Source organism: Diprion similis, chromosome 1 (assembly GCF_021155765.1).
Source record: "Diprion similis isolate iyDipSimi1 chromosome 1, iyDipSimi1.1, whole genome shotgun sequence".
NCBI classification, from domain to species: Eukaryota; Metazoa; Arthropoda; class Insecta; order Hymenoptera; family Diprionidae; genus Diprion; species Diprion similis.
Genome location: NC_060105.1, coordinates 1,409,271 through 1,433,164, shown reverse-complemented (window position 1 = coordinate 1,433,164; position 23,894 = coordinate 1,409,271). Strand labels below are relative to the sequence as shown.

The 23,894-nt window shown below is 48.8% G+C and overlaps 1 protein-coding gene across 1 annotated transcript in view; it reads right to left on the bottom strand.

The window, feature by feature from the left end:
• LOC124406721 (paired box protein Pax-8) overlaps positions 1 to 23,476 on the bottom strand; it is a 75,634-nt gene extending 52,158 nt beyond the window's left edge. The window contains exons 1-3 of the mRNA XM_046882271.1: positions 22,548 to 23,476; positions 9,352 to 9,577; positions 6,681 to 6,710 (exon numbers count right to left, since the gene is read on the bottom strand). Of these exons, the coding sequence (XP_046738227.1) occupies positions 6,681 to 6,710; positions 9,352 to 9,496 (175 nt within the window). The 5' untranslated portion in view covers positions 9,497 to 9,577; positions 22,548 to 23,476. The remainder of the gene's footprint in view (positions 1 to 6,680; positions 6,711 to 9,351; positions 9,578 to 22,547) is intronic.
• Between the last annotated feature and the right edge of the window lie 418 nt (positions 23,477 to 23,894).

The window sequence follows — 23,894 nt, the reverse complement described above, 5'->3', positions numbered from 1 at the left end:
ACGCGCAACGGCCCGGTAGAAGGTGGACAATGAGCTCCGGTGTTCTGCCCGAGTCCAGAACCCCCCGGAAAGACGCCGATGCTGTGCCTTCGCGTCTGTGTGAGTGACCCAAGAGCCGACGTGACGCCCCAAGTGAGAAGATCTGAGTATCTGGTGAGTTTGTTCCGTTTCCACTCTGGATTGAGGTCATTTTTCCATGTAGAAGTTGCTCGTTCCTATTTTTTATCGAAAATTTCTGGGCTCATCCCCTAGCGAGTCAATTTCGCCGGACACACCCTGTAGAGAATGCACTCTGCACGGTGGTGTTGGGTGGAAAGGCGGGCAGCATGTACTCAGCGCTGCAAGGCGTCTATGACCGGTCTATAAATCGAATAAATCTTAAAACGATAAAACGATCGGTGTTTTGCCGGGCAACAAACAGGTTACTAATGCACCAGGATCCAATCACTGCCCGGTGTTCATATGTGTTCCAACTTTTCCGACTCGTTGGGTCATTTTTGTTTTTCTTCTTCTTCTTTTTCTGCTCTTGCTTCGGTATACTTCAGCCTTTTTTCGCTCTCCTCATCCTTCCTTTATTTCTGCAGGAGCCTCGCTGGAGCACCATATCATGTATACATACACTCTGCACTGCAATGTGCTACAGTGAGTAACAACCGTCTTATACCAGCGAGTGCACGGACTCGTGTGCAGCCCTCAGATTGAACCTATGTAGGTATATAGGTACGTGGGCACACACCTTCCAGGCCGACACAGGACTGCCTACTTCGTAATTTGTTTGAGTGAGCCAACGAGCCCGCGTTGTCTCTCAGTTGGCAGGCTACACTTCCTGATCACCATGAGCTTGATAATAATTTATTTGTAATTATTTATAGGCAACTAGTCCAGCGGTGGGCACTTCTTGCGATTGCGTGCAGCTCTGCCTATAATACAACCCGTTAACAACCAACCCATGAAACAGGAGGACAATGACCATCGTCGAACCTTGTCGACTTCATATACATTCTCAAACCGATGTTTCGTTCAGATATTTTTTCACCTACCGGTCAAGGTTTCATCTCACAAGAAGACTCCAAGTCCTTTTGGTCAGACCACGATCAGTGATGGGGATTGCGTCGAGAAAAGATACCGAGATTTCGATGGGACCAAAGCTGCAGGGAACAGCTTCGCACAATTAGGATTAATGGAAAGCTTCGGATGACATCGACTGATCATTCAAAATTACCAAGATCACCAAGGAAGCTATCCGCATATATATCTACTCAGCTTATAGAATCGACTGTAAATGTTTTCTATGATACCAACTGCAGGTGAAATCGATGGATCTTTCGCTGAAGCGCGAGGAGAGACCCATTCCAATCGGTTCATGGCGTGATCTATCGCCATCTTGACGTGTTAATTAGGCACTCGTGTCTCGCGTTGATCTTGAGAGTTCGATCCTGTGTATCGAAGAAGCGAGACGGCCGCAGGACTGGATTCTCGATTCTGCGAGTCCGGGGTCTTCGAGTTCGCAGCATCGAGACGCGGCCCTCGATCCGGGGCGTGGGCGTATCGCGGTTCTCGCATGTGCAACAGCGACGTACATGAGCACGGGGTTCGTGCATGCAGACCGCGGAAGCACCGGATTACAACCATACCTAACATCGTACTATCAGGCTGGAGCTGTCATCCCCGTTAAAAGTCAAAGCAGTTATGCAAATAGGGCCAAAGACTCGGTACTACTTTATACTATCAACCCCGAAGGGTAGGCAGAGTGCACACCGAGCTTTACCGATCCAGTTGGATCCAACGGTGACCCCTTGATCTTTTTTCGAGGAAAATTCGAACGGTTCATCGCTTCGACAGACTTCACATGTACTATATCACTCTGTCTCTTTTCCCCTTTCTATACCTTTTAGTCCTGCAGGCCAGGTGGAGGGCAGATAAGATCTGAAATAATTGTCGAGGCATATGATTGTTTGAAATCGAGTTATTAAATCGCCGCTTTACGGTTAGGTATACAGGCATATACTGTATCAGCGCATAATACCCGCCTGTATCTCGGATCCTATCCCGCCCCTGCGAACGGGCAAGGGAAGGTCAAAAGGTCAGTCTGGCTACCGATACCAACTAACCAACAACTTTCATTTCGCAATGGTCGCCGTCCGCCCGCCTGCCGTTACAGGCCGATCGATTGTTGCACGTTATACATACCTGCACACACGTGTAATCACTGACATACGATATCGTTTGCAGTATCAACGATAAATGGCGAAGGTAATTGCGCCTAATTGCACATGCCGAGGAGACGGGAAAAACTGGAATGAAATCAGGAACAGAATCGGATCTTCTACCCCGTTCGTCCGGAGATTAGCGAGAGGGTCTTGTGACCGGATACAATTTAACGTATAAACCGATCGCGTATCATACCGGGTGAATAGACGGATGCATACGTAGAGGAATATGGGCAGATGAATTGTAATTCGCGGTTTCCCCACCATCGTATTATCGCAGGCACGAGTCAGCATACGTCAAGCCGTGCAGCCTGCTGCGGATCGGCGCAGGGTCGACCGGTCACGATACCCTGGATAAGTAATGATAGCCTGCCCTCGCCTCGTAATCAGTCCTCCATCTTAATTTATGTTTGCCCCTGCCGGGGGGTCTTCCCTTTTTTTATTCCCTGCTGGCCCCTCTTACGGCATCCCACTCTCCTGCCTCAGGCTCTCTTCCCGTTCATCTCCTCCTTCTCGGGACTATCGTCAAACCGATATTTGTTTCAATCGAAAGCGACGTAGACGATAAGTACGATTCAGAAAAGAAGAATATTCGAAGCTGCAATATATTTCTCTTTTGTTGTCGAGGGTAGCCGTAAAACAAATTCCTGTTCAACGTAAACGAGTGTAACACGTTGGAACCGCACATGCAACGATCGTAGCTGCGATCGTTTGAGCCCGGTTTAATGCATGGCGACATAGTGCAAGGGTTGAATACTGCGGGACAGAATGGTCTACAACTTGTAGCCTCGTTACGGTAACGGCGTCATGCACCGTTGCTGTTTCGGTCGACGGAGCTGCACTGCAAACAAACCCCCGTCCAAACCTCTGCACTGTTACAGGATTCAGCATCACGCTCCGTCGACTTCTTTTATGGTTTCCATGTTACGACGATTAGATCGCCATCGTCGGAATCATCGATCCTGACGTTTGTTTTATCGTCGAAGTTTAAAAAGGTGAAGACGAGAATGAAATTCGTCTGCAACCTGCTGTTCCGAACGCGTTCCCAGATGGCGAGATGGGCCGGTTCTCGGTCGTAGGTGGGTAAATCTATGGGGCAAGGGTCGGTCCCGCCGAGTGGCGAGCTGCCGTCCCCATAACCACTACTCACGAGCTAATTGCCGCGCGTGTCGAGGAGCGTAGCTACCGACACCCGCCTTTCCCCATTCTTCGTTTCTAAAGAACGACCGTTAAGCCTCCACCTTGTAATGAGGGATTCCAACCATTCGGCAGCCGTTCGATCCCGTTTAATTAACACCTTGTCAACAGGTGTCGTCTTGGAAGCCAAGCACCGGTCAGCCAGTGGAAACCGTGTCCAATCGGGGAATTAACTTATGCTCGTTATACGCTATTATCGAGGAAGTCGCGATGCTGAAAAACCGCATTTTCATATACCATTAGAAATTTTTCCAGTTATTTGGATATCCAACCAATCTAAAAACTCTTCCGTCCGGATGAGAGCTGGTAGAGAGATGAGCTTGAGTTGACTGATGGGCGTTTGTTACTGGATTTTTAAGCACCGGTTTTAACTTCCCTGCAATCTCGACGCTTCGCGATTTACCTTGCGAATAATATGTGCACTGTAAACGGCGTGCGTCGTCTGTGGCAGTGTTCAGAGCACCTTGGCTCGGCCAGTGCTATGCATCCACCGCCTGTCCGTTGCCCGCTACTTTCTCTACGGCATCTAGAGTAGCTCCGCTCTGCATTATTATCTGTCTACGATCTGCTATCAGTCTTTGGTATTTTTTACATGCTCTCATCGCTGGTGTGGTATGCACGTAGGTAGGATACACACATAACAGGATACCCATTATACACGCTGTCCTCGGCAGTCTCTCACTGGGCTGCATTACACGAGCATGCGCTGCACGATGTGGAAATTCAATTTGACGCTGTTAGCGAGGGATCGCAATTAAGGTGTGATAAATTTTTTTTCTTATCATCTTTCGAATCAATTCATCGAGAAGAAATTCAAGTGGGAGAGGAACAAGTGAAAGTGATGGATGGGCTCGTCTTTGACGCAATATTTCAGATACGAAAGGACGAAAAGTAGCGATTGCCCAATTGGAACGCGAACCACGTCCACGATCCATCTGACTTCGTATCCTTGGTAATCCGCAGCGACCGCGTGCGGCAGACGGACGCGCATGCGGATAATCCAAGCCAAGGAAGGAAGGCACGTTATGCGATCATCTTGAGAGACGGGCGCGAGCCGGGAGATCTATTAAAATAATAAATTGAAATAACTGGAATAACTGCGGTTGAGTATTGCAGAAGAAGCAGCTCTCGGTAATATGTATGATAATAATTGCGCGTTGTAGCAGAACTCGAGCAGCGTATTATTTTACAGGTAGGCAGAGATCCGGCGTTAATGCCGACATAGATGATCATGTATTACCTACTATCACTATCCCGCATACCTTACCGCTATGCATCCTCCACCCGTGCAGTCAACGCGCCCGCGACGTCCATGCAACGGCCTTCAGCCATTTTCATCTCCTGTTCAGGTTTCATCGTCGAGATTTCTTTTTCGCCGAGATTGATTTTTCCTCGACTACTTCGAGGACAGGCTCTCGAACCATGTGGGGCAACTAACGCTCCCCGATGTTACAACGCGGCACAACCGGCGTTCGGTCGTAACCCGATCGTCAATCACGCCCACGCGCCAGCTCAGCGCCAATCGGCAGTTGCAAACGGGGTACCCTGGCTCTGCTTTTCTCCGACTAATCGCCATCGCGCTTAACCAACAAAAACCAGTGGGACTCGGAGTGGAAAAAAGCAACGGACATGTTCTCGTCACATCCCAGACTTATATTATGCATATATAGGAGTAAATTGGAGGATATTTTGCTCTTCGCCCAGAGGCGATATGGGAGTCATGCAACGAGTGTGATGCAGCCGCGTCGGTTCTGCATTAGATCCACATAGGCATGAGGCGATGTTCGTTGATGATACCGTTGCAAAGGAGAGAGCCACACCCCTGGGACAGCGCGAAGAGCGGACCCAAGAACCTGGTACGCCAACACCTAACCGTTCATACAGATGCGCGCAGTTATACGTGTTCTCACTATATTGCTACTTATACTCTCTACATATCCTATAACAGCTATACCTGCTCCGGCTCCACGGGTTGGTAACTTGTTCAATTTGTTCTGATGCAGTCCAGCCTGCGAGCTGAGACCGCGTTTCCTAGTCGCTGAATTACCCCGATCAATTATATCAGCGACCTCGAAAAGCTCAAGATCAAAGGGGTCGTTTCTTTTTCACGTCTTATTGACGCCTCAAACTTTAAATTCATCTTCACTAATTGGTGATCATTAAATTGCGAATTCTGAATCATTTGCGTAGATGTAAGCCGTTTTTTCTAACTCTTGATGGGTAAGTTGGGCAAATTGTCACAGAATAATTGTTTTTCATCTTAATGGATTTGTGTTTAACAAAATCAATGACCCGACGATTTGTTGACCCTCGAGGAGGAGGTGAATTTTTGTGTGAACCGAAGTCAGTTACCGTTCGATCCGGTGTTCGGAAGATATTGGAACAGGGGTCTAGGAGTGCTCTGGGAGTTGTTCTCGACGGTAGGCGAGATACTGAAAGTCCGTAGGTCCGCACCCACACAACGGGCCTGCGGCCCCGCCGCATCCGTACCTATGTAGTCACGGGCGTCCTTTTGCGAACGGTATAGCGGGGCCTGAAGGGCGAATGGCGATTGGCTGAATTTCCCGGGGTGAAAAACCGCGAGGACGAGGACGAGGACGAGGATGAGGACGCAGGTCCGTTAACGATAATCTCGGCGATAACGCGCGCCGGTTATCGCGGAAATGAGGATGCCGGAGGCTCAGTATCGGTCGGACCTCGTCCTTCGTCCTCATATCGTGCGCTCCGGGCTCGCCGGGGTTGTCATTAAACCAGTTTACCGCGCGACTGACTATTTATTTATAAACACATACGGACGCTGGATACCCACGTGCAGGAGAATCGTCAAGGGGAGATGCGCAACGCACGCATGCACGCCGAAAGAACGAGCTCCTGACACTTCTCATCTCTGACCCTGACGTAAACAATTTTCGAATGTAAATATACCCCGGCGAGATACCTTGGCTCTCTAAAGATGCTCATTCTCGCACCACGTCACTCTCCCCCGGGTTCCTCACACCTCGTTCACCCTTCAACCCGGGTAATTACGCCTCACCGTCTTTCTCTGCTGCGCCCGAGTTTCAGACTTTCAGAGTGCGAGATCGTTTGACCCCTAACTTGTTAAGTCGACTCTTCCCTCCTCGCCTCGGGGGCCTCGGAAAAAACACTATACCTACCGACGAAGTCGCAACAATTCCGAGGGAGGTGGTCTGCCCGAACCCCCGTTCGAGATTGTTCGGTTTTTGGACATTGGCAAGAAAAGAGAAACTAAGAAATGATGCAGATTTTACTCACCGTCCTGGTTCATCCCGTGGCTCCCGTCATCTGTGGCAAAGCAGAAAAAGAGGGACATTAGAATCTGGGTTGGTAGACGCAATCGGTGCAACGTCGTGCATTGTGGCGTTGGACAAGGTAATACCTTTATTTGCCAGGCCTGTGTGTTGCAGGCACGAACGGTCGAGCCTATTTGTACCGCGAGCTGCTATCGCTGGATCGTGAGTCTTCCTTTATTCAACCCCATAAATTACGAGGCTATCTTGAAGTGCCTTCGCATATAAATACACGGGGAGGGGGAGGAGGAGGAATATACACGTCGGAATGTGAAGCCTTGCATTGCACTCACCGGCGTCCACGCGCACGACGTATCACCGCAGGTAAAAAAGAGGAACAAAAAAATCAATCTCAAGGTAGGTAAAATTGATATACACGTTGATCATTACACGCGCCCGATCGCGTGACCAAAATGTCCGAAACCCTGCCGCGCCATGCAGTTGCGCAAAATATCGCGGGGTAAAAGTCGTGCAAAAAGAGCATCCAAGGTAAAGTAGCGGTTTTCGAGTCCAGACTGGCCTCTCTCACTCACTCGGTGTGGGCCAACCGATCACGAGTACCTACTGGGTGATTCACTGGTCACTGCGCGATTATTACAATTCTTCGACTCAAGTCTGCGAGCACGAAGTGACTTTGGAGCGTTTGTCGAAACTCCGAGTCGCGTGTATACCTAAGGTGCTGACAAACTGTTGAACGAGGTAAAAAGCGCCGCTAGCCGGGCAGCGTCGAGCAGGACGAATCGGTTTTACGCAGGTATAACACCGCGATCAGAGTACAGCTGGGATCGGAAGTCGATTGAGTAACATGGTCATAAAAAATCTCTTAAAACCCGTTTAATTAGCCGGATTAGGCGACGTCACTCGGTCAAAAAATTACCCACAACAGAGGGAATAACGACAAAAATCGTACCCCGAGCCAATCATCGCCTGCCTTAAACAATTCCGCTATCACGCGATCTTACCGGTTTCAGCGCAGCCTGAATACCTGCTAGTGCAGGATCACGTGTCCCAGATGGGCGCGCGTATGCTAATATTTCCAGTTTCGATTTTTTCAGCACCATCGGTTAAAGTTCCCGGCACCCGACGATTCCCCGATCCTTCAACTTTGACGGATCGAATCCAGCGCGTGGAACTCGACGTGTCGATGATGATGGGACGGTTTGTTGTTCGGAGAAAAACGGCGCTCTCGTCAGCCGATCGTGACAAGGACGAAGACGAGGACGAGGACGACGCGACACCCCTTCCCTTCGTCGATTTTAAAACCATCTTGGTTAATTCGGCGTGATATGGAGGCATTCGAATTGATCCTACGGAGAGACAGTTCCATTTGTATACCAGGTTTATCGAGGCCTAGAGATCGGATAGCGCGGCATCTCGTGATACCGGGAGGCAGTTACATATTGGGCGTATTAACGAGGGAACAGCAAAGTCAGGGCCCAGAGTCATCGGCGATCGGCGGGGCGCGTTTCGTCCATCGTCCGCACGCTCCTTCCTCTGGATCCTCTCGATCCTCTCGATCCTCTCGGTCGCTTTGCGGTCCATCGTCCGTCTGACGCGCTTTGTCAAATACTTGATATCATTAGATTTAACGACCCAGACTCGTGCAGTGTCACTGGCTCCCGGCCCCCGCGGCTCCTTTCATCTCGTTCGCCCCCCCGCACCTACTTACCGCTTACTTACCTACTTGGTTATTTGCTTAATACACGCCGTCGTCCACCACATCACCCCCGGCACTTGAGGCTTGCTCACCTACGCGCCGCAACAGCTGCTTGTTTGTTCCCGAATCGTATACGAGTGTCTGTGTACAGTGCGAGAAAACAGTGCCGGTAACTGCCGATCGAAAAATATATACCCGCTCGAACTCGATCTCTCGGTAGTAGAAACGCGATCGAAACAGCGGGACCACGGCAGTGTCTCTGTTCAAAGAAATCTTCCCGCCAGCTCCTCCCTGCATCTCGTACAGTCATGCTCAGCGCTGATCATTAGAGAAACTCCGGTACAGTAACGACAAGCGGTAATTAATATCGCATCGTAAAACGCTTTCGCTTCACCTCCACTGTTTCGAATTCAACCCCCTTCCCTGTGTCCCTCCTACACTAACAGGTGCAAATATATACATATAAATGATCTAGGTAGCTCGATTTTTTTTACGCAAAATTTTCTGCGCCCACGTCCAGCCGATTTTCCTGGCTCTTTCGGGCTAATCGGTTGTACCGATATGAACGCGTTACATCCTAGCGCGGCTGGGTAATCGTCGGTTTCTGGTCATGTATGGATCGTATAAGGTTACGGGTGGGTATATATAATACTGCGGTTGAATTACGAGGCGATCGGTGCAATGTATCGACGTGTATGGCGGTTTAATCGACGATGAAAAAGCCGCGTTCCGACACCTCGTGTCTTTTTGCAACGGAATGCCAGCTCCAGCTCGCAAACGCGCGAATAATGCTGGCAAGAAGCGTTCGCCGACCAATTACCGCGAAAAGAGGCGCTCCGACAGACGACCGAATGACTTCCTATTTCAACACCCGACTATGTCGTATACTATTACTGGCTCTGGTGATGTTTTTATTTATAGTAAAAAAATGGATTCGAAAGAAGAAACATACGTTTTTTCTCGGAGTCCTCATTCATACCTCCAGGTGTTGCATTGCCTGAGGCATGGTGGTGGTGCATTCCCAGGGAGTCCTGAGGGTGCGGGTGAATCGACGCCAGCGCTGAGTCCCCAAGGTGGAGCCCCCCGTGCTGCGTCGCGTGTGAGGGCAGCTCCATGCTGATCATAGCCGTGCACCGAGGTCCTGGTACCGCTTCGTCCTTCCTCTGCCTCCGAGGCTCTGCTCCAACGCCGACGTGCAGCGGATCCTGAAACCATGAGATTAGATGGGCGCTGGGTTTCGGGAAATCGGGAAATTCTTACGATCGATCCTTCGAACGCGTGTATTATTATATAGAAATTTGGGGGAACGGTATTACACGATCAATGAAGGTTAGAAATTGCTCAAGACCGATCATTCGAGAAATGAAAGATGCGTGCTTCGATGCTAATAAAGACTGTATCCGTAGCGACTAATTTGCAACGGAATGAATGAATTCCTGTCCCACTCAGCGTGGTGATCGTTATAACATTCCACGATCCGATCACGAAACTGCGTGCCCGTATGTATCGAGTTGAAGAACCTGCGAGTCAATTACCTTATCTGTCAGTACCGAGGATATTATGAGGATAGAGGAAGAGAGAGAGAGAGAGAGAGAGAGAGAGCCCAAACAAGGCTGCTGCTGCACGTGTGCAGTACCTACGCAGTTCGAGATCAGATCCACACACGCGCGAGTTTTGGTGTAGTTGAGGAATGGATAGGTTGTACATCGAGTGGCGAGAATAAAAGCATAATAAAAAGTGGAGCGTGTGAGGTGGCGGCGGCGGCGGTGGCGTCGGGGGGAGATGAACGAAGGATCGAGGAGTTGCTCCGGGTTTTAAGAATTGGTTCTCGTGTCCCTGGCCGTCCCGCGGCGGTGGTCACGTCTTCTTACACTGATAGAGTGTGCATGCCGCGACTGGGCATCACTCTTACCAACACATTTCGAGGGGCCCAGTGTGGTGTGGTGGATGGCATGGCATGGGATGGCATGGTCAAACCCCGCTCGGAGCTCTAAAAATAAAACCTGGTGGTCCACGTTCCGGAATTGCCTGTGCTACGCTTTTTGTGGTCAAAAGTAGATGATTTCTTAGCCCCTTTCTACGTAATGGTTTACCGTGCAGGCTCACCGTTTCTTTTTTCTTCCCCACTTTTCTTGCTTCTTCTTCTCTTCCTTCGACCTACAGTTTTTTCCTTTTTCACTACTACCGTACCACCTCATATTCCGCCTTCGGCTCCTCCGACTACCGCCGATGAATGAACGGATGAATGAAGTGTAATTGCGTTCCTACCGTGCTGCAGGGCCGCCGTCAAATCCCGTCGGATCGCACCCGGTGTAGCGTGTGCGGTGTTCGAAGTACATGCAAGAAAACTCAAGCTTGGTACCAGGGACTTGCGGCCCAACGAATGAAAGGCCGAAGCTTCTGGTGTCGGCTCGACGCTCTCCTCTTCTTTTTCGCCCTCCTTCTCTTGTACGTCTCGTTCTTCGTCAAACGAGATGAGAGAGGATGGAATTACTTTCGAGACGTTTTCTTCTCGTCCGGGGGAGGGTAAAATCGGGCGATATTGGTACGGAGTTGATATTTTCATCTCGAGCCTGAGAGTCGAGAGAGAAAGATGGGGAAATCGACGGGGGAAGAAAGAGAAAGAGAGTGAGAGAAAGAGAGACGGTGATAACAACAAAGAAATGAGAGGCCTCAAGCGGACGGATGGAGCGGCTATATAAATCAGGTGGAAAGTAACTGTTTCACTTTTTCTTTGGGTTAGCCCGCCGTCGTCGCCCCCGCCTAGTTTCAACGCCATTATATTCCGCGCGCGGTAATCTAGTACGAGTACCTATACGTGCAGGCCCCGAGTATAATAGATCCAGTCAAAGTGCTATATTTCGCTGGTAAATTCCTGCGTTGCCTTTCTTCTGCTCTTTCTTCAGCCGTACCTACTACCTGCAAGTCCATCTTGCGTCCAGGGTATCTTTTACACAACTTTTATTTCCTGGTAAGAAACCGGGGCCAATTACACGCGACTAGCGAAACCCGCCTGCGTTCCCGTATTTTCATTTCACTCCTCTCTCTCTCTCTCTTTCTCTCTCGCTCTCGCTCTCTTCTTCGTCCCGCAACTGGCGCGGATATACCGCGAATCGAGCCCGTTCAAAATATTCAATTTGCGCTAGTCCGAGGATCATAAGCAAAGAGCGAAATGGTCCGAGAATTGTTTAGAAAATTGGCTATAGTATTGAGTGGGTCGTAACCGGCGTGGATGCACCTTCTACTCTCGTTGGAATTTCACTCAGAGAAGAAGTAGGAGTGTAGATCAGCGGAGTCTAGCAGCAGACTCGCTGGGCCATTCTTGGTTTATACGACGGCTCCGTATCCTAATGGACGCGAGCTGGGCGGAGAACGCAATGCGTAAACGCCGGAGATATTGGCTCGTAAGTCTTGAGCAAAGTTCGAGCATTACTGCACCCGCCGATGCACCATCCGTTGATTTTCCTTGCCTACTCGCGTCGTAACCCCGTGTGCGTTGGACATTGCACATATTACGCGGAGGTATTACCTCCGACCGATGTACCTACCTACCTACCTACTACCTACTACCTACTACCTACTGCCTACCTACCTCGGCTTTGCCGGCTAACTCGACCAAGCGAGCGAAAGATTGCCGTGGGAGTTTGTTTGCACCGGGGTGCCAGGCATCGCTTAACCGTTGTTTACGGGCCGTCAACCACTTTGTACCTCACTAACTACCTTCTTCTCATCCTACCTCGTCACCCACCCTTCTCGACCTTCCTCTTTGCTACGGTCACTCAACGCTAGAAGAAGATGCTCCGGCAAAAGGAGCCTTCTTATTCGAATTTAGCGCCTACATTTTACCCTAACAAGGTTCGTGTAAACCTGCTTCGAAGGAAACTGAACTTTGAAATCCTACGTTGACCCTCCTACTCCGAAAACTTGAAGAACCAAAGCCTACCTTGTCGCTCTCGGTAGACGACTGAATCTATTTTGTTACGCTATTCAATCTACAGCTACTCTATTGGATATGAAACTACTCCGCCATAGATATATTATTACAGCAGCATTCAAGTGCTGACAATGAGTAATCCAAGGGCCATTTCGACACACTTTTAATAAGTTTCGATAACGTTTGGTAATTAAGTATTGCAGTTCAACTGTATTTAATCAACGTTTTTACGAATACCAAAACCGTTTCAACTGATACAGGAAATACGATTGAACGCATGTGCAAACCAATTCCTATTTATTGGGATTTTAATTTTATTTCATACTTTACGATTTTCAGGCATACGTAGGCACTAAATTTCTCTTGATACTCAGGTGTCAGCTTATCAGGTCGACACCTGGATGAATTGATTGACTCTTGACTTCCTCATCCGGTTCCTCGTCGCAATCCGAAACCGTACGATTTAAGGGTGAGAAGGAGTCGTTGTGAGTCAGAGAAGACGAGCAAAGTAATGGAGGCGGATGATCCGTGGGATATGTACAACGGAATTGTACCTATAATGCAATGGTTCGAGGAGGGGTTCAACAATGCGTGACAATATATTCAAATTGACGGAACAGCGGGAGATGGAAGTAGAAGCGTAACACGGAAGAGGCTGCAATATAGCAGGTTCAGGACGAGGAGGGCAGGTTCTGCCATACATTATGCAACTTCTTGGTTCGTAAACGAAGACCTATGCGAGGAATTCGAAGAAGCGTTCGAACGGCACCCACCCCCTCCCCAATTACCCCCGAGTAAAAAGGAACAAGAGTGGTATACATGTATATTTACACTTTGCTATTAACCTATTCTTCTCGCTTCCTGCACCTCTTGCCTCCTGATCTTTACGCAGAAACCTATGAAACTGCACGGCAACACGTAATTCGTTCGTATATTTTGCGGCTCGATACCGAGGCTTCTTTGTTCGCGGTTTTATACTTTCTTACTTTTCTTCTCCAGCCAGATTCCATGCTCTTCTCTTCCGTTGACACGCACCATGCTAATTCCTGCATGCACGGCTATCTGTCGATCTACTCAATGCTGCGAGAAAAGGAACGCAACGGCAATTACCAATTTACGCAACGGACTCGAGTTGCTTGCTGAGACTGATACATTATTTGTTCGCGAGATTTTCCCCAATTTCATTTCTCCCTCTTATTATTCGCCAAATTTTTATTCATCGATTCTCCGCACCCCGTGGAAAACAATTATTTTTCACGGCAAGACGAATTCTCTTCTCTACCTTCATTTTTACTCCCTGCCTCAGTACTTATCCACTTACTTATACCGTGCCACTTAATTACACAATATTTATACATATGTTATTTACAGAGTGGTGTTGGATCGTGTCCTGAGCCAGGCGCAAACGGATATCCCAGCCTTCGTTGTCGCCGTGGTGAACACGGAGTGGAGGTATGTGTCACTTCGCAAGGTAGGTATGATTCTGATCTGCACGGGAAGGCGAAGCCGCGCTATTACTCAAACGCATGACACACGCGTTATGTATTAGCGCACCGAACGGTGCGGTACGCGTTGATACCTATTTCAATGTGCACTGTACGATACTAGCCCCCGTATAATCTATGGATTAATAAAGAAAAATCGGCACGGTAGCTAGTAGAGCATGGCGACGGGACAGGACGACGCGACGCGGCCTACGTACGATCCTAAGTCTCGACTCTCAAGGTACTACGCACGCATGGCTCTGCGACTTGTCGAGCTTTCTACCTGTCAATCCGGCAATCTTTCTGCATCTACTTGTCCCTCGTTCGCCAATTTTCATCACAGTATCAAACCCATCTTGGTTGATCATGGCTGAAATTCTTCACCAGGTCTGAGAGACGTTCGCTTCCTGCAGCCTGCGTCGTTGGATCATAAAGTCTAGGAGCGAGCTGAGTGACAAGTTCGCATGTGCGGATGGGTACGTAGGTATGATTGGTGAGTTCTGGCACCAGCAATCCTGGTTAAATTCGACGTACACAATTCCCAGTTGAAAGTTTTTCCTCGTAACTTTTACAGCTTAATTCGTGAGTACGACCGTGAGAGTTTTCGAAAACGCACTTTATTTGGATCGTCCTATGTGATTAACTGCTATTAGATAGAGACTCTTTTTTGCAACTGGTGGAATAAGAAGTAGACGGAGGAGGTTCTAGTGATTTGCGCTGGTTATTCTGTGCTCGTAATCGGTACAGGGCATCCTCAACTGCCCATAAAGATGGTGGTGTGAGGATTGAAACAAACGATCGGCATGGTCGTCTAGACGCCACGGATATTATGCTCCAGATGCAGAGATGTATACCTATAACGCCTGTATACCTGATGAATTACGACTGCGGAGAAGCGGTGTTGCAAAAAACAATTATTCACACGGAACGGCGCCGCGCCGATTTTACCCGGACCGGAAGATCGGCTACAGAATTGTCGATACGATCGGTTATGGATCGGCTGAACAGATCGTCCCAGAAGTTGAGGGAACATCGCGCTTCCGCAGCTTCGAGATTCAGCTTCCTCGGATTAAATTATTCCGGCTAACGGTAGGTCGGATTGATTCGGTGCTGTGATCAATCGGACCCGGGCGTGTAGTATCATCAACGAGTACAGTTACGGGCTTACAATACACTCAAGAAATCGGCGTGATTCTCGAAATATTCTCCGGTGACAGTGTACCTGTGTATAATAAATTGATTCGACGAAGCCACGGCACGGATTTCCATCGCCTAACTCTGTGATCCAACGCAGTCCTGAATGAAGGCGAAACAGGACCTTATAGATGTCATATTTTCCAACCTTGGCCCGGTTCGAGGATCGCGGTAGCCGTGCCGTGGATTCTTGGCTTGGCTATCAGAACGTGGCTGTCGGACCGATTACCGGTGGAACGAGATGTTTTTCGTACGGCTCGATCGATCAACGAGTGATCGAGTTTTGTATTCCGCATCGTGACCACGATGCCCCTGTTTAGAGGAAGCTGGTAGCATCAACCTAGATGTGATGTACAGGTAAATATATACAGGTGATGATGATGATGATGATGATCATGAGTCGTTCACGACGTGATCTCGCTAGTGATCGTGAAAAAGAAGGTGAAAAATGTGGAAGAGGGGAAAGTCCGACTGGCTCGATCGAAAATATGGATCGATTTATACGCCTGCAGGTTGCCGTTCGCGTAGCGTTGTTCTGGTTCTGGCATATTATTGTGATACCAACACAATAAATCTGGAGTATTGACACACTTTGCTCGCATTCCAAATTTTTCGACGATATTCTCTTTCATGGGTTATACATAATATTGTAACGGTACAGGTAGGCACAGGTATGAGTGCGCACCGGCTTGGAATGGTCGTTGATAAATCTGTCCGATGATGTGAGCCGGCCAACACGGTCGTCTCGCGGCGAGCTTTTTATCATTCGATTTACAAAGCCTCCCGACTCGCGGCAACAATAACAATGCGGCTTGATCGGGCACGATCAGGTGTATAATCGACGTTTCCTCGGTAGTGGTGAAACACCGTAACACACTCGACGCCCAACGACGAACAAGAATTTCTTTTACTTCTTAACCACCTAGCGTATGTAGCACCAGGACCGAGGCGTGCCGCCGATCAAAAACCTCATCGAGAGAAAATCACGAAGAGTATTGCGACGAAAATTTTTGAAGCGAACGGCGGTCAATTCAGATCCCTTTTCTCACCCCCGAGTCGAGTGAGAAGCTCGATGCCAGAGTGAAAAGGGAAGAGTCTTACATGAGGTCAATATTCGACACGGTCGCAGTCTTGCGACTGACGCGTGGCTCGGTCACTGGTCAAGCGATCAATCGAGGAGAGCCAGGCCGGGTAGCAAAGTGGAAAGAATGGAAATACGAGAGAGTGCAGAGACTGGGAAAAAGGAGGAGAGGGAGGGAGGAACGGATCAGGAACACAGAGACAGAGAAGGACCGGCGTGTACAATTGATTGGTCCTGGAACATCCTGCCCCGCATCTATGGGAAAGTCGAGTGAGACTTTTTGCCGGTGACTCTAAACCAAGGGCCGCGAGTTCTCCCTCCCTCCCTCCCTCCCTCTTCATTCTTCATCTCGGTCTCTTTCTCCGACGAAATAAGACTGTCGAAGAACGAAAAGTGCCTCATTCATTGAATCGCTGCTGTTGCCCGCCCGCCGGCGAACTGGAGCAAACCGCACTCTAACTGCCAATGGTCTAATTTTGCTTCTCATATCCAAGTTCATCCACGTTTTCGTTGATAACCTTGCGCGAGCAGGTTGACGGCTACACGCTCGGCAGAGATACCAGGTGCCATGTCGGACGGTGGAATAAACTTGCCCTGTGCTTCGACACGTAACGGTGATGACCTTGGCCGATGGTGGGTGGTACGGGAAGTCGACAAGGTTTTTATCGCCGCTGACTACTCCGTTACCACGCGTTTCGACCCAACTACTCAGGCCTACTCATTCGGACGAACGACTTTATGTATCACCTTCGGTCGGATTGTTCCGCGGTATAAGTAAATAAATTTACAAAAAAAAAAAAAAAAAATAACTTTTAGCAAGAATGAAAATCGGTACCAGTCTTGTCATCAATTTTCATGGAGTGAAACGAGTCGAGCACCACGATTATGCCCGACTGGAGTTGGTGACCATCGCAATAATTGCAATCTAATTCTGATGTTAGTAACTAGAAATAAAAGTTGTTTAGGTTCTTACAGTCTTTGAGACTCATCTCTTGCTGGGTGGCAATAATTGAAAGACAAGCGATGAAAATTTATTGAAACGAAACTGATCATTGAGATATAATATTGATTGGCTTAAATACAACATCCGTCTTCTCCGAACATTCGTGGAACATCTATAAAATACTCGGGACTAGGGAAACATTTTTACAAACAAAAAAAAATCGTATCGTCCGCGTAATATTGCGAAAGACTCGATGACAGTCATAGTTTCACTCTCGCCAAACTCGAGCGTTTGTTTAACGCGTTTAGATGGCTGGTAGGCATGGTTTGTACGCGGCACAGATATACGCGGAGCTGCGGGTTCCCATCAGGCCGGATGCTCCCAGCGGACGTCAAATTCCTTTCAGGTTTTTATACCTCCGTTTTTTACTATTTCTTTTATTCTAGCTCTCGCTCTCGCTCCGCGGCTCTCTCTCTCATTTCTATTTGACTCGTTTCCGTTGTCGCGGTCGCCGGTTTGTTCGAAAGAAAATTAGGCTGCCTCTGCGACATCGAGGATCTTCCGTGCGATACCGGGGACTGCGAATCGAAGACGTTGAACTCGGGGATGGCCGTTCGAACCTGGAACCTCAGGGACTCCCGGGGTCCTCGATCAGGCTTGAAGCGACTGCAATTACCCGTAATCGGGCCTTCACAGCGCCACTCAGCGACTTATAACTCGACGACAAACTGCATTGGTGGCTCTGTTTTGTGGCCGGTTTCCGTCGTAAATATGAGCTAACGTGTAACGCGGTATGGAGAACGTGTTACGCGCACAATGCACGCGCTCGCCTCCCTGACTCGGCGCTGAAGATTCGATCTGATTCGATTCGATTCGATTCGATTCGATCTACCGATATCACCCGAAGCTCGCAAATAATGATTGTTAAACAAGGGGACCGATCGTGCGTGCTAAACAACGCCCGGTCTCACCTCGTTAAAGTCGAGGCGCGACAAGCGAAACGAACTTTTCAAGTCACCAGCGTCCGAGAGAATCCGCCTTGTCTTAAACATTTATTACACACCCGCGAAGAACGTTTTACGAGGCCACGGCTCGCCCACCCCAAGGACGACAGATAACGTCTTACCATCTTTTCTACATTTTTTTACTAGCTACTCTTGCTCAATTCAATTTATGAACCTGCGTTTTTACCACTCAATATATTTTCGTTTCGTCATATGCTGCAAGGCTGCAGGCACCGTGAAATAATACCAAATTATTGTAAGTTTCTTTCAGGGAAATCCTTGCTGGAATTTAGATTTCAAAAAGTTACGTTATGCGTACCAACTTTCTGTGAAAATCGTTAAAATTCTTAAACCACAGTCCCAGAATTAGTTTTTAACTCCAAATATATCTCTGTACAAGTTATTTCCCTGTAAAATATTGTAGTACTTGCGATTTTCTCTCATTCTGTCTTCCGACATTGCGATATGAAAATATTCAATAAACATCCCAGAAAAATTTCTCGATATGTAATAAGTGTCGTACCTACATAGTCATAGGTACAGTGTATCCGAGATGCTTTTTGTGTGTCCGCTTCTGAATGTATTGTATTTCATAAGAAAAGGCTATGGTAGGTGAATAAATATTGTGAAAAAAGCGCGAAATCCCTGGCTGCATTCGCGGCAACAAAGAAACTCGATTAATGCACACATGCGCGCGGTCAATTCGCCTTGCGTAGGACCAGCGTTAGGATCTCTCGGTGAAATCTTGCCAGTCACGAAGACGAGAGTCGAGTCGAGACGAAGCGAGGCGGACGGGTGTTGCTCTTCTTCGTAATGCCCAGCATGCCGAAGGGCCGGTCGGTGCGGCTATTAGTTGCTCGCATTATTACAACCTGCGATTCCAATTAGTTAGGTTTGATACGGCGAGAGGGAAGGCGATGCGGCGCATCCTACGCCTCTGCCGTGTAATTGCAGTATATGTACAGAGATTAGACACGAATCGGGTCTGCGGAGTGTGCGTTGGCAATCGGTCGGTATCCACCTCCGATTCCGAAGTGAACAGCTCGCATCTCGCTCAACGCGCTTCAATTCCGGAGATGAGATGAACGCGGCTCGTTGCCAGGCCGCATCCTCCAGTCTCCGTTGAACCGGCCGTGTGTAATGAAATTATGAACCCACCTGTACGAGCAATCGGCGATTTACCGTCGTTCAATTATTGCAAAATCACCATCAACTCACGGCGGGTGCCGTGCACTTATTCGCGTGGCTTCCTTCACGGAGGCTTGAAGTGCTCCCGATGCCAGGCGAACTGTTTCAGAAGCGTACGTACCGGGTTTATTGGTCGATAATTTGATTCCCTCCATTCCTCACCGCTTTAATGGAAATGCCGAAGATTCCTCGCCGCGTAAATCGATCGCTCACTCATGCAGTTGATGATGACTGACGATGAGCTTTGATTAACTGCATCGATGCGAGCTGCTTCGATACTGTCAACGTTTATCCTACTCGAGTTACCCTCGTCCTTCGATTCAAGGAAAATGTAAATTATCACTAGCGTAAATGGTTGCCAGGAAGAATAATAAACGACAAGGTAACGATATTCCGGCCGGTTTCTCGAGCCCAAGTTCGTGCGCTCTTATCAGTAGCTTTGCCTTCACCTTGCAGAGCCCGAGAGTGGGCAGAGGAGGAATCCTCATGCATATAGTCGCCGGTTGCACCTGTTCCACGCACTTTGACTTTATTACGTACAATATCTATATATCCTAGATCTATATACATACTAATAGCTAAGTTTACGACTTATAAGCGGACTATAACTCGATTTATGACTTAGTGAAAATTTCCAACCGAGCTGCCACTGCGCCGAGTAATTACAATGGGCTTTAATGGCCTAACAACTATCCCGATCAACTGACTCAGGCCTCACTCAGTCTGCGATCACTCCCGAGCCTCCGGGTATCGCGAATAATTTTCAATTAATACTCACGGACGAAACCCACGGCCGTTATTCCTACCCACGTGAACATTGTCTCAGTCGTAAATATGCGGCATATATTCCTCGCTACCTCGTCTGACGAATATAACCTGTATCTATGTAACAATGCTCTTACGGTTGCGTTCATCTCAGTTTCAACAATCCCTTTTTCGACAGCCAACCAAAGCTCAGCTATCACACAAGCAAAAAAAAAAAAAAAAAGTACTCTAACGTATTTATCGACGACACTTCTGAAGTGAAATACGCGTTCAAGAATTGCTTCGCACTGATTGCGCATACGTTACTCGAATCCGGAAGACGAAGGATCCTGATTGATACGTTCAGACGAATCGTGTTCTTTCATTTCGCATGCAGAAACGCGTCGACAAAGTGTCCTGCAAAAATTCTCGCGACGGAATTAAAATTTAAGCGCGGGAAAGTTGCGCAGCTGCGCAGGAGCTAATGTGTCAGGATAACGCGTCCTATAAATAGAATCCGGGAGCACGGCTCTAGTGCTGATCTTCGGGTCCATGCAGCCGAGTGCATGCGGCCGGTTCGCGCGTCCGCAGGTATAACTGTATAACTCGGTGCAATGCCACTATGCAATTAACCGTCGAACGAGCTCCGCAGTCTCCGCTCTCGATGCCGACAAACTAAACGGGACGACCGCACCCGCGCCTCGCGTCTTTTTTAAACTCTTTTTCGATATTTCTTGGCCCATTTTCTTCTCCGGCGCGCGGATACATCCAACGTCATAAATAAAATATCCGTCTCAGTTACAGCTACGGCATCTTAACTAGTCACAGGAATATCAATCGACAAAGTAACTCGAAAAAAAAATTAACAGGAACGCGAGACAAATGAAACCCCATTCATCCCATAGACACGTCAACAAACTGCATACAACACAGACGGTGTTCCGTCACCTTAAGATCTTTTGGTCTTACGAAGTTTTGTCCCATGATAATATTGCAGGGATTATTAATATAAAAATATTCCGCTATTATCACACGCAATCTTATTTCTTCCCGCTCCGAGTTTTCTATCCTTGTTTGTACCCTAGTACGTTCAATCGCTGATGGGCATCGCAGTTTTATCTTGGCGGAATAATCGTCGGCTGGATAGAAGGACACCTACCCATAGGGAGGGAGCATGTCTGGTGAAATTTCTCTAGGGCCGACTACCACCTGACGCTCAAGCAACTGCCTCGGAAGTAGCAGTTGTCTTAAACGCGTAGTTGCAGCGCTGCGCGTCCCGTTTCGAAAAGGGTGGCTCGCCCTTCGCCTCGCGGCACCCGCCGAGGGCAGATGCTACCGTATAACGTTCGGCTATTAGAAGAAACGAAGGAACTTCTTTAGGGGGCTCAACGCCGACTACCCCCATCGGCCGCGACGGCGGGAGGGAAGATTCTTTGTTCCTTTACCCGTTTTTCACTATTACTTCGGAATTGCTGGTATTTTTAAAAGGCAGAAACAGAATCGCAAGAATAGAATGACAGATCAAAAAAGAACGAAGGAAATATAGCCGGATTACTACATTTTCAGAGATGGATTTTTCGAGATCCGAGCACGTAAGTAACGGTCTTTCAATCGGATTCAGTTAATTATTGTTCTCCGGCCTTTTTCCCTCTGTCATCGCTTAAGCTACGTATAGATACTCTATTTAACGGTGTTCGTTGATTTTAATTTCTTCTTCGCAGATCGATTCGCTTCCAGTAACTGTAACGTACCGTAGGTAATCCAATATGCATATCTCTGACCGTATCTATCGGGACATGGGTAATTATGTCCAATCTTGAAATATTATAAATAAACCAATCAGAACTGAAAGAAATCTGAAATTTTAACAATTGCAAGAAGACTGTTAAAATTCTCAGAGTACAAACCATCGCAATGCAAATCGATCCACGCTTGTCGAATTCTTGTCATTAATAACATTGATATTCTCGTTACTCTTTCATCGATAAAATTGAGTAACACAAAAAATGGTGTGCAACGATAAGATTTATAACAACGAAGAAGTGAAAAAGACAAAAAAAACCGAGTATGGTGATCGAAGGAAGTAGGGAGTGTGAGTCGAGAAGGCGATGCAGAGTTGCAGTGTAATGTAGAATCAGGCAAGTTGCACGCAGAGGCAAGGCGATGCAGGCTAGAAGAAACATGGGCATAGGTGTGCCTACGAGAGGCACACTAACACACGCACACAGGGCTCGAAGTCGATATTTGCCCGTTCATTATTGCCCGGATAGAGTTGATAGGTGCACAGACACCACACAAGACCGAGGAACGCGATCGCAAGGGGGATATATTTTTACTGAGCTATACTGCATCGCGGCTGTAATTGGCGAATGTAAACACAGTAGTGGCGTGCGGGCCCCGTGCCTAGGCACTATCCGAGCAGTGTAACCCACCTGTAACCATGCGCCCAGTGCGCCTAACCCATATAATCGGCAAGCCAGCCTAGGCTGGCCCAGGTTCAGGCCGTATGGAGAGATAGACGGGTAGGCAGGAAGGCGAGACACGCGATCGTCGCAAGACGCAAGACGCAAGACACTGAGGCATGCAAAAGCGCGGTTACTTACCTAGGATGTGTGCCCGGCGATTTACCGTCGAGATCTGCGATTCCCGGAGGTCCAACTTCCGCTGGAAGCGTCGGGGCCCGAGTTTCCCAAGCGTTCAAATCTCCAAGGATCGCTGCAGGCCGCCCGGATCGTCGGATCAATCGATAGATCCTCCCCCGCGATCGGCACTCCCGCGCTATCGCGTATCCCTCGACACTTCCCAACACCGTTATCTCATATCCGTTTACTTCGGGACGTTTGTACGTTTTCTTCACTTGCGCTGACCGGCCTTGTCGCAGAGTTGTACCGAAGTTCACACTGACCCGCTTGGAATTATCGCGCACTAATTATTCCCCATATTTCCAATAGCATACATATTTTTCCACTTAAATACTCCGGTCCGTGGCTTCATCCGCCGATCGGCGAACGATCGGTAACGAAACTGAGAACGTGGTGCTTGAATATTGGCGGGAAAACAGGAGCCGTAAAACTCGTCCACGACTGCGCAGCACTTCTCCGCAAATAAGGGTTGAGTAAGGGATCGAGATGCGCGGGTGTTCCGAACCGGTCGTTGATCACTGAGTGAATCCTTCCGGATCGGTGATCACTGGAGTTTTCCCTCAGTCGGATGTGTGTCACAGTCGAAGAGTCTGATCCTCTCTCTCCTTCTCTCTCCCTCACCCTCTCTATATATCTCTCTCTCTCTCTCTCTCTCTCTCTCTATCTTCTATCTTTCGCGCACTTTCGTCGCAGCCTCCCGAAGGACGAGGTAAAAATCGAATGAAAGGAATCGATCTGTCGTCGGCTGCTGCAGCGGATCGCGGTGCGACGTAGCAACCCAACGCAACGCGGGCGTAGTAAAACGCGTAGCGTAACGAGACCGTAGTCGGCGAGAGTCCGTGAGAGTATCACCTAGGCTTGCGTACCTCTTGAAGCGTGCAGCGGGAGGCGTGCTGTCCTGGACTGGACTAGTCGGCGGACGGCGGACGTCGGGGCCCGCGGAGGGAGTGCTCGGTCTCGCCTCGGTCCCCCTCCTCAGGTTCCTGACGCTTGTACCTTCGTCCCGGAGCTGTCTTTGCTGCTCGCGCTTCGCGCTCCTGGGCCCCAGGGGTAAGGGGTGTGGGGCTAAGGCAGGGGGAGGGCGAGGGGGAGAGATCGGCGTGGTGGGGGCGGGGGGAGGGGGGCATGAGGCCCCGGCCGCCCCTCCGTCCGGTCGGCTACTCCTTCCGCCCCCGTGACCGGAACGAACGAACTAACTCCGAATCGTCGAGATCGGAGTCCCGATCATCCGAGCTGTCTACAACCCCGGAGAGACAGGTGCCCGACCCTTTCATGGGGGACAAATCGGCTTTTTTCTTTCCGGAGGGT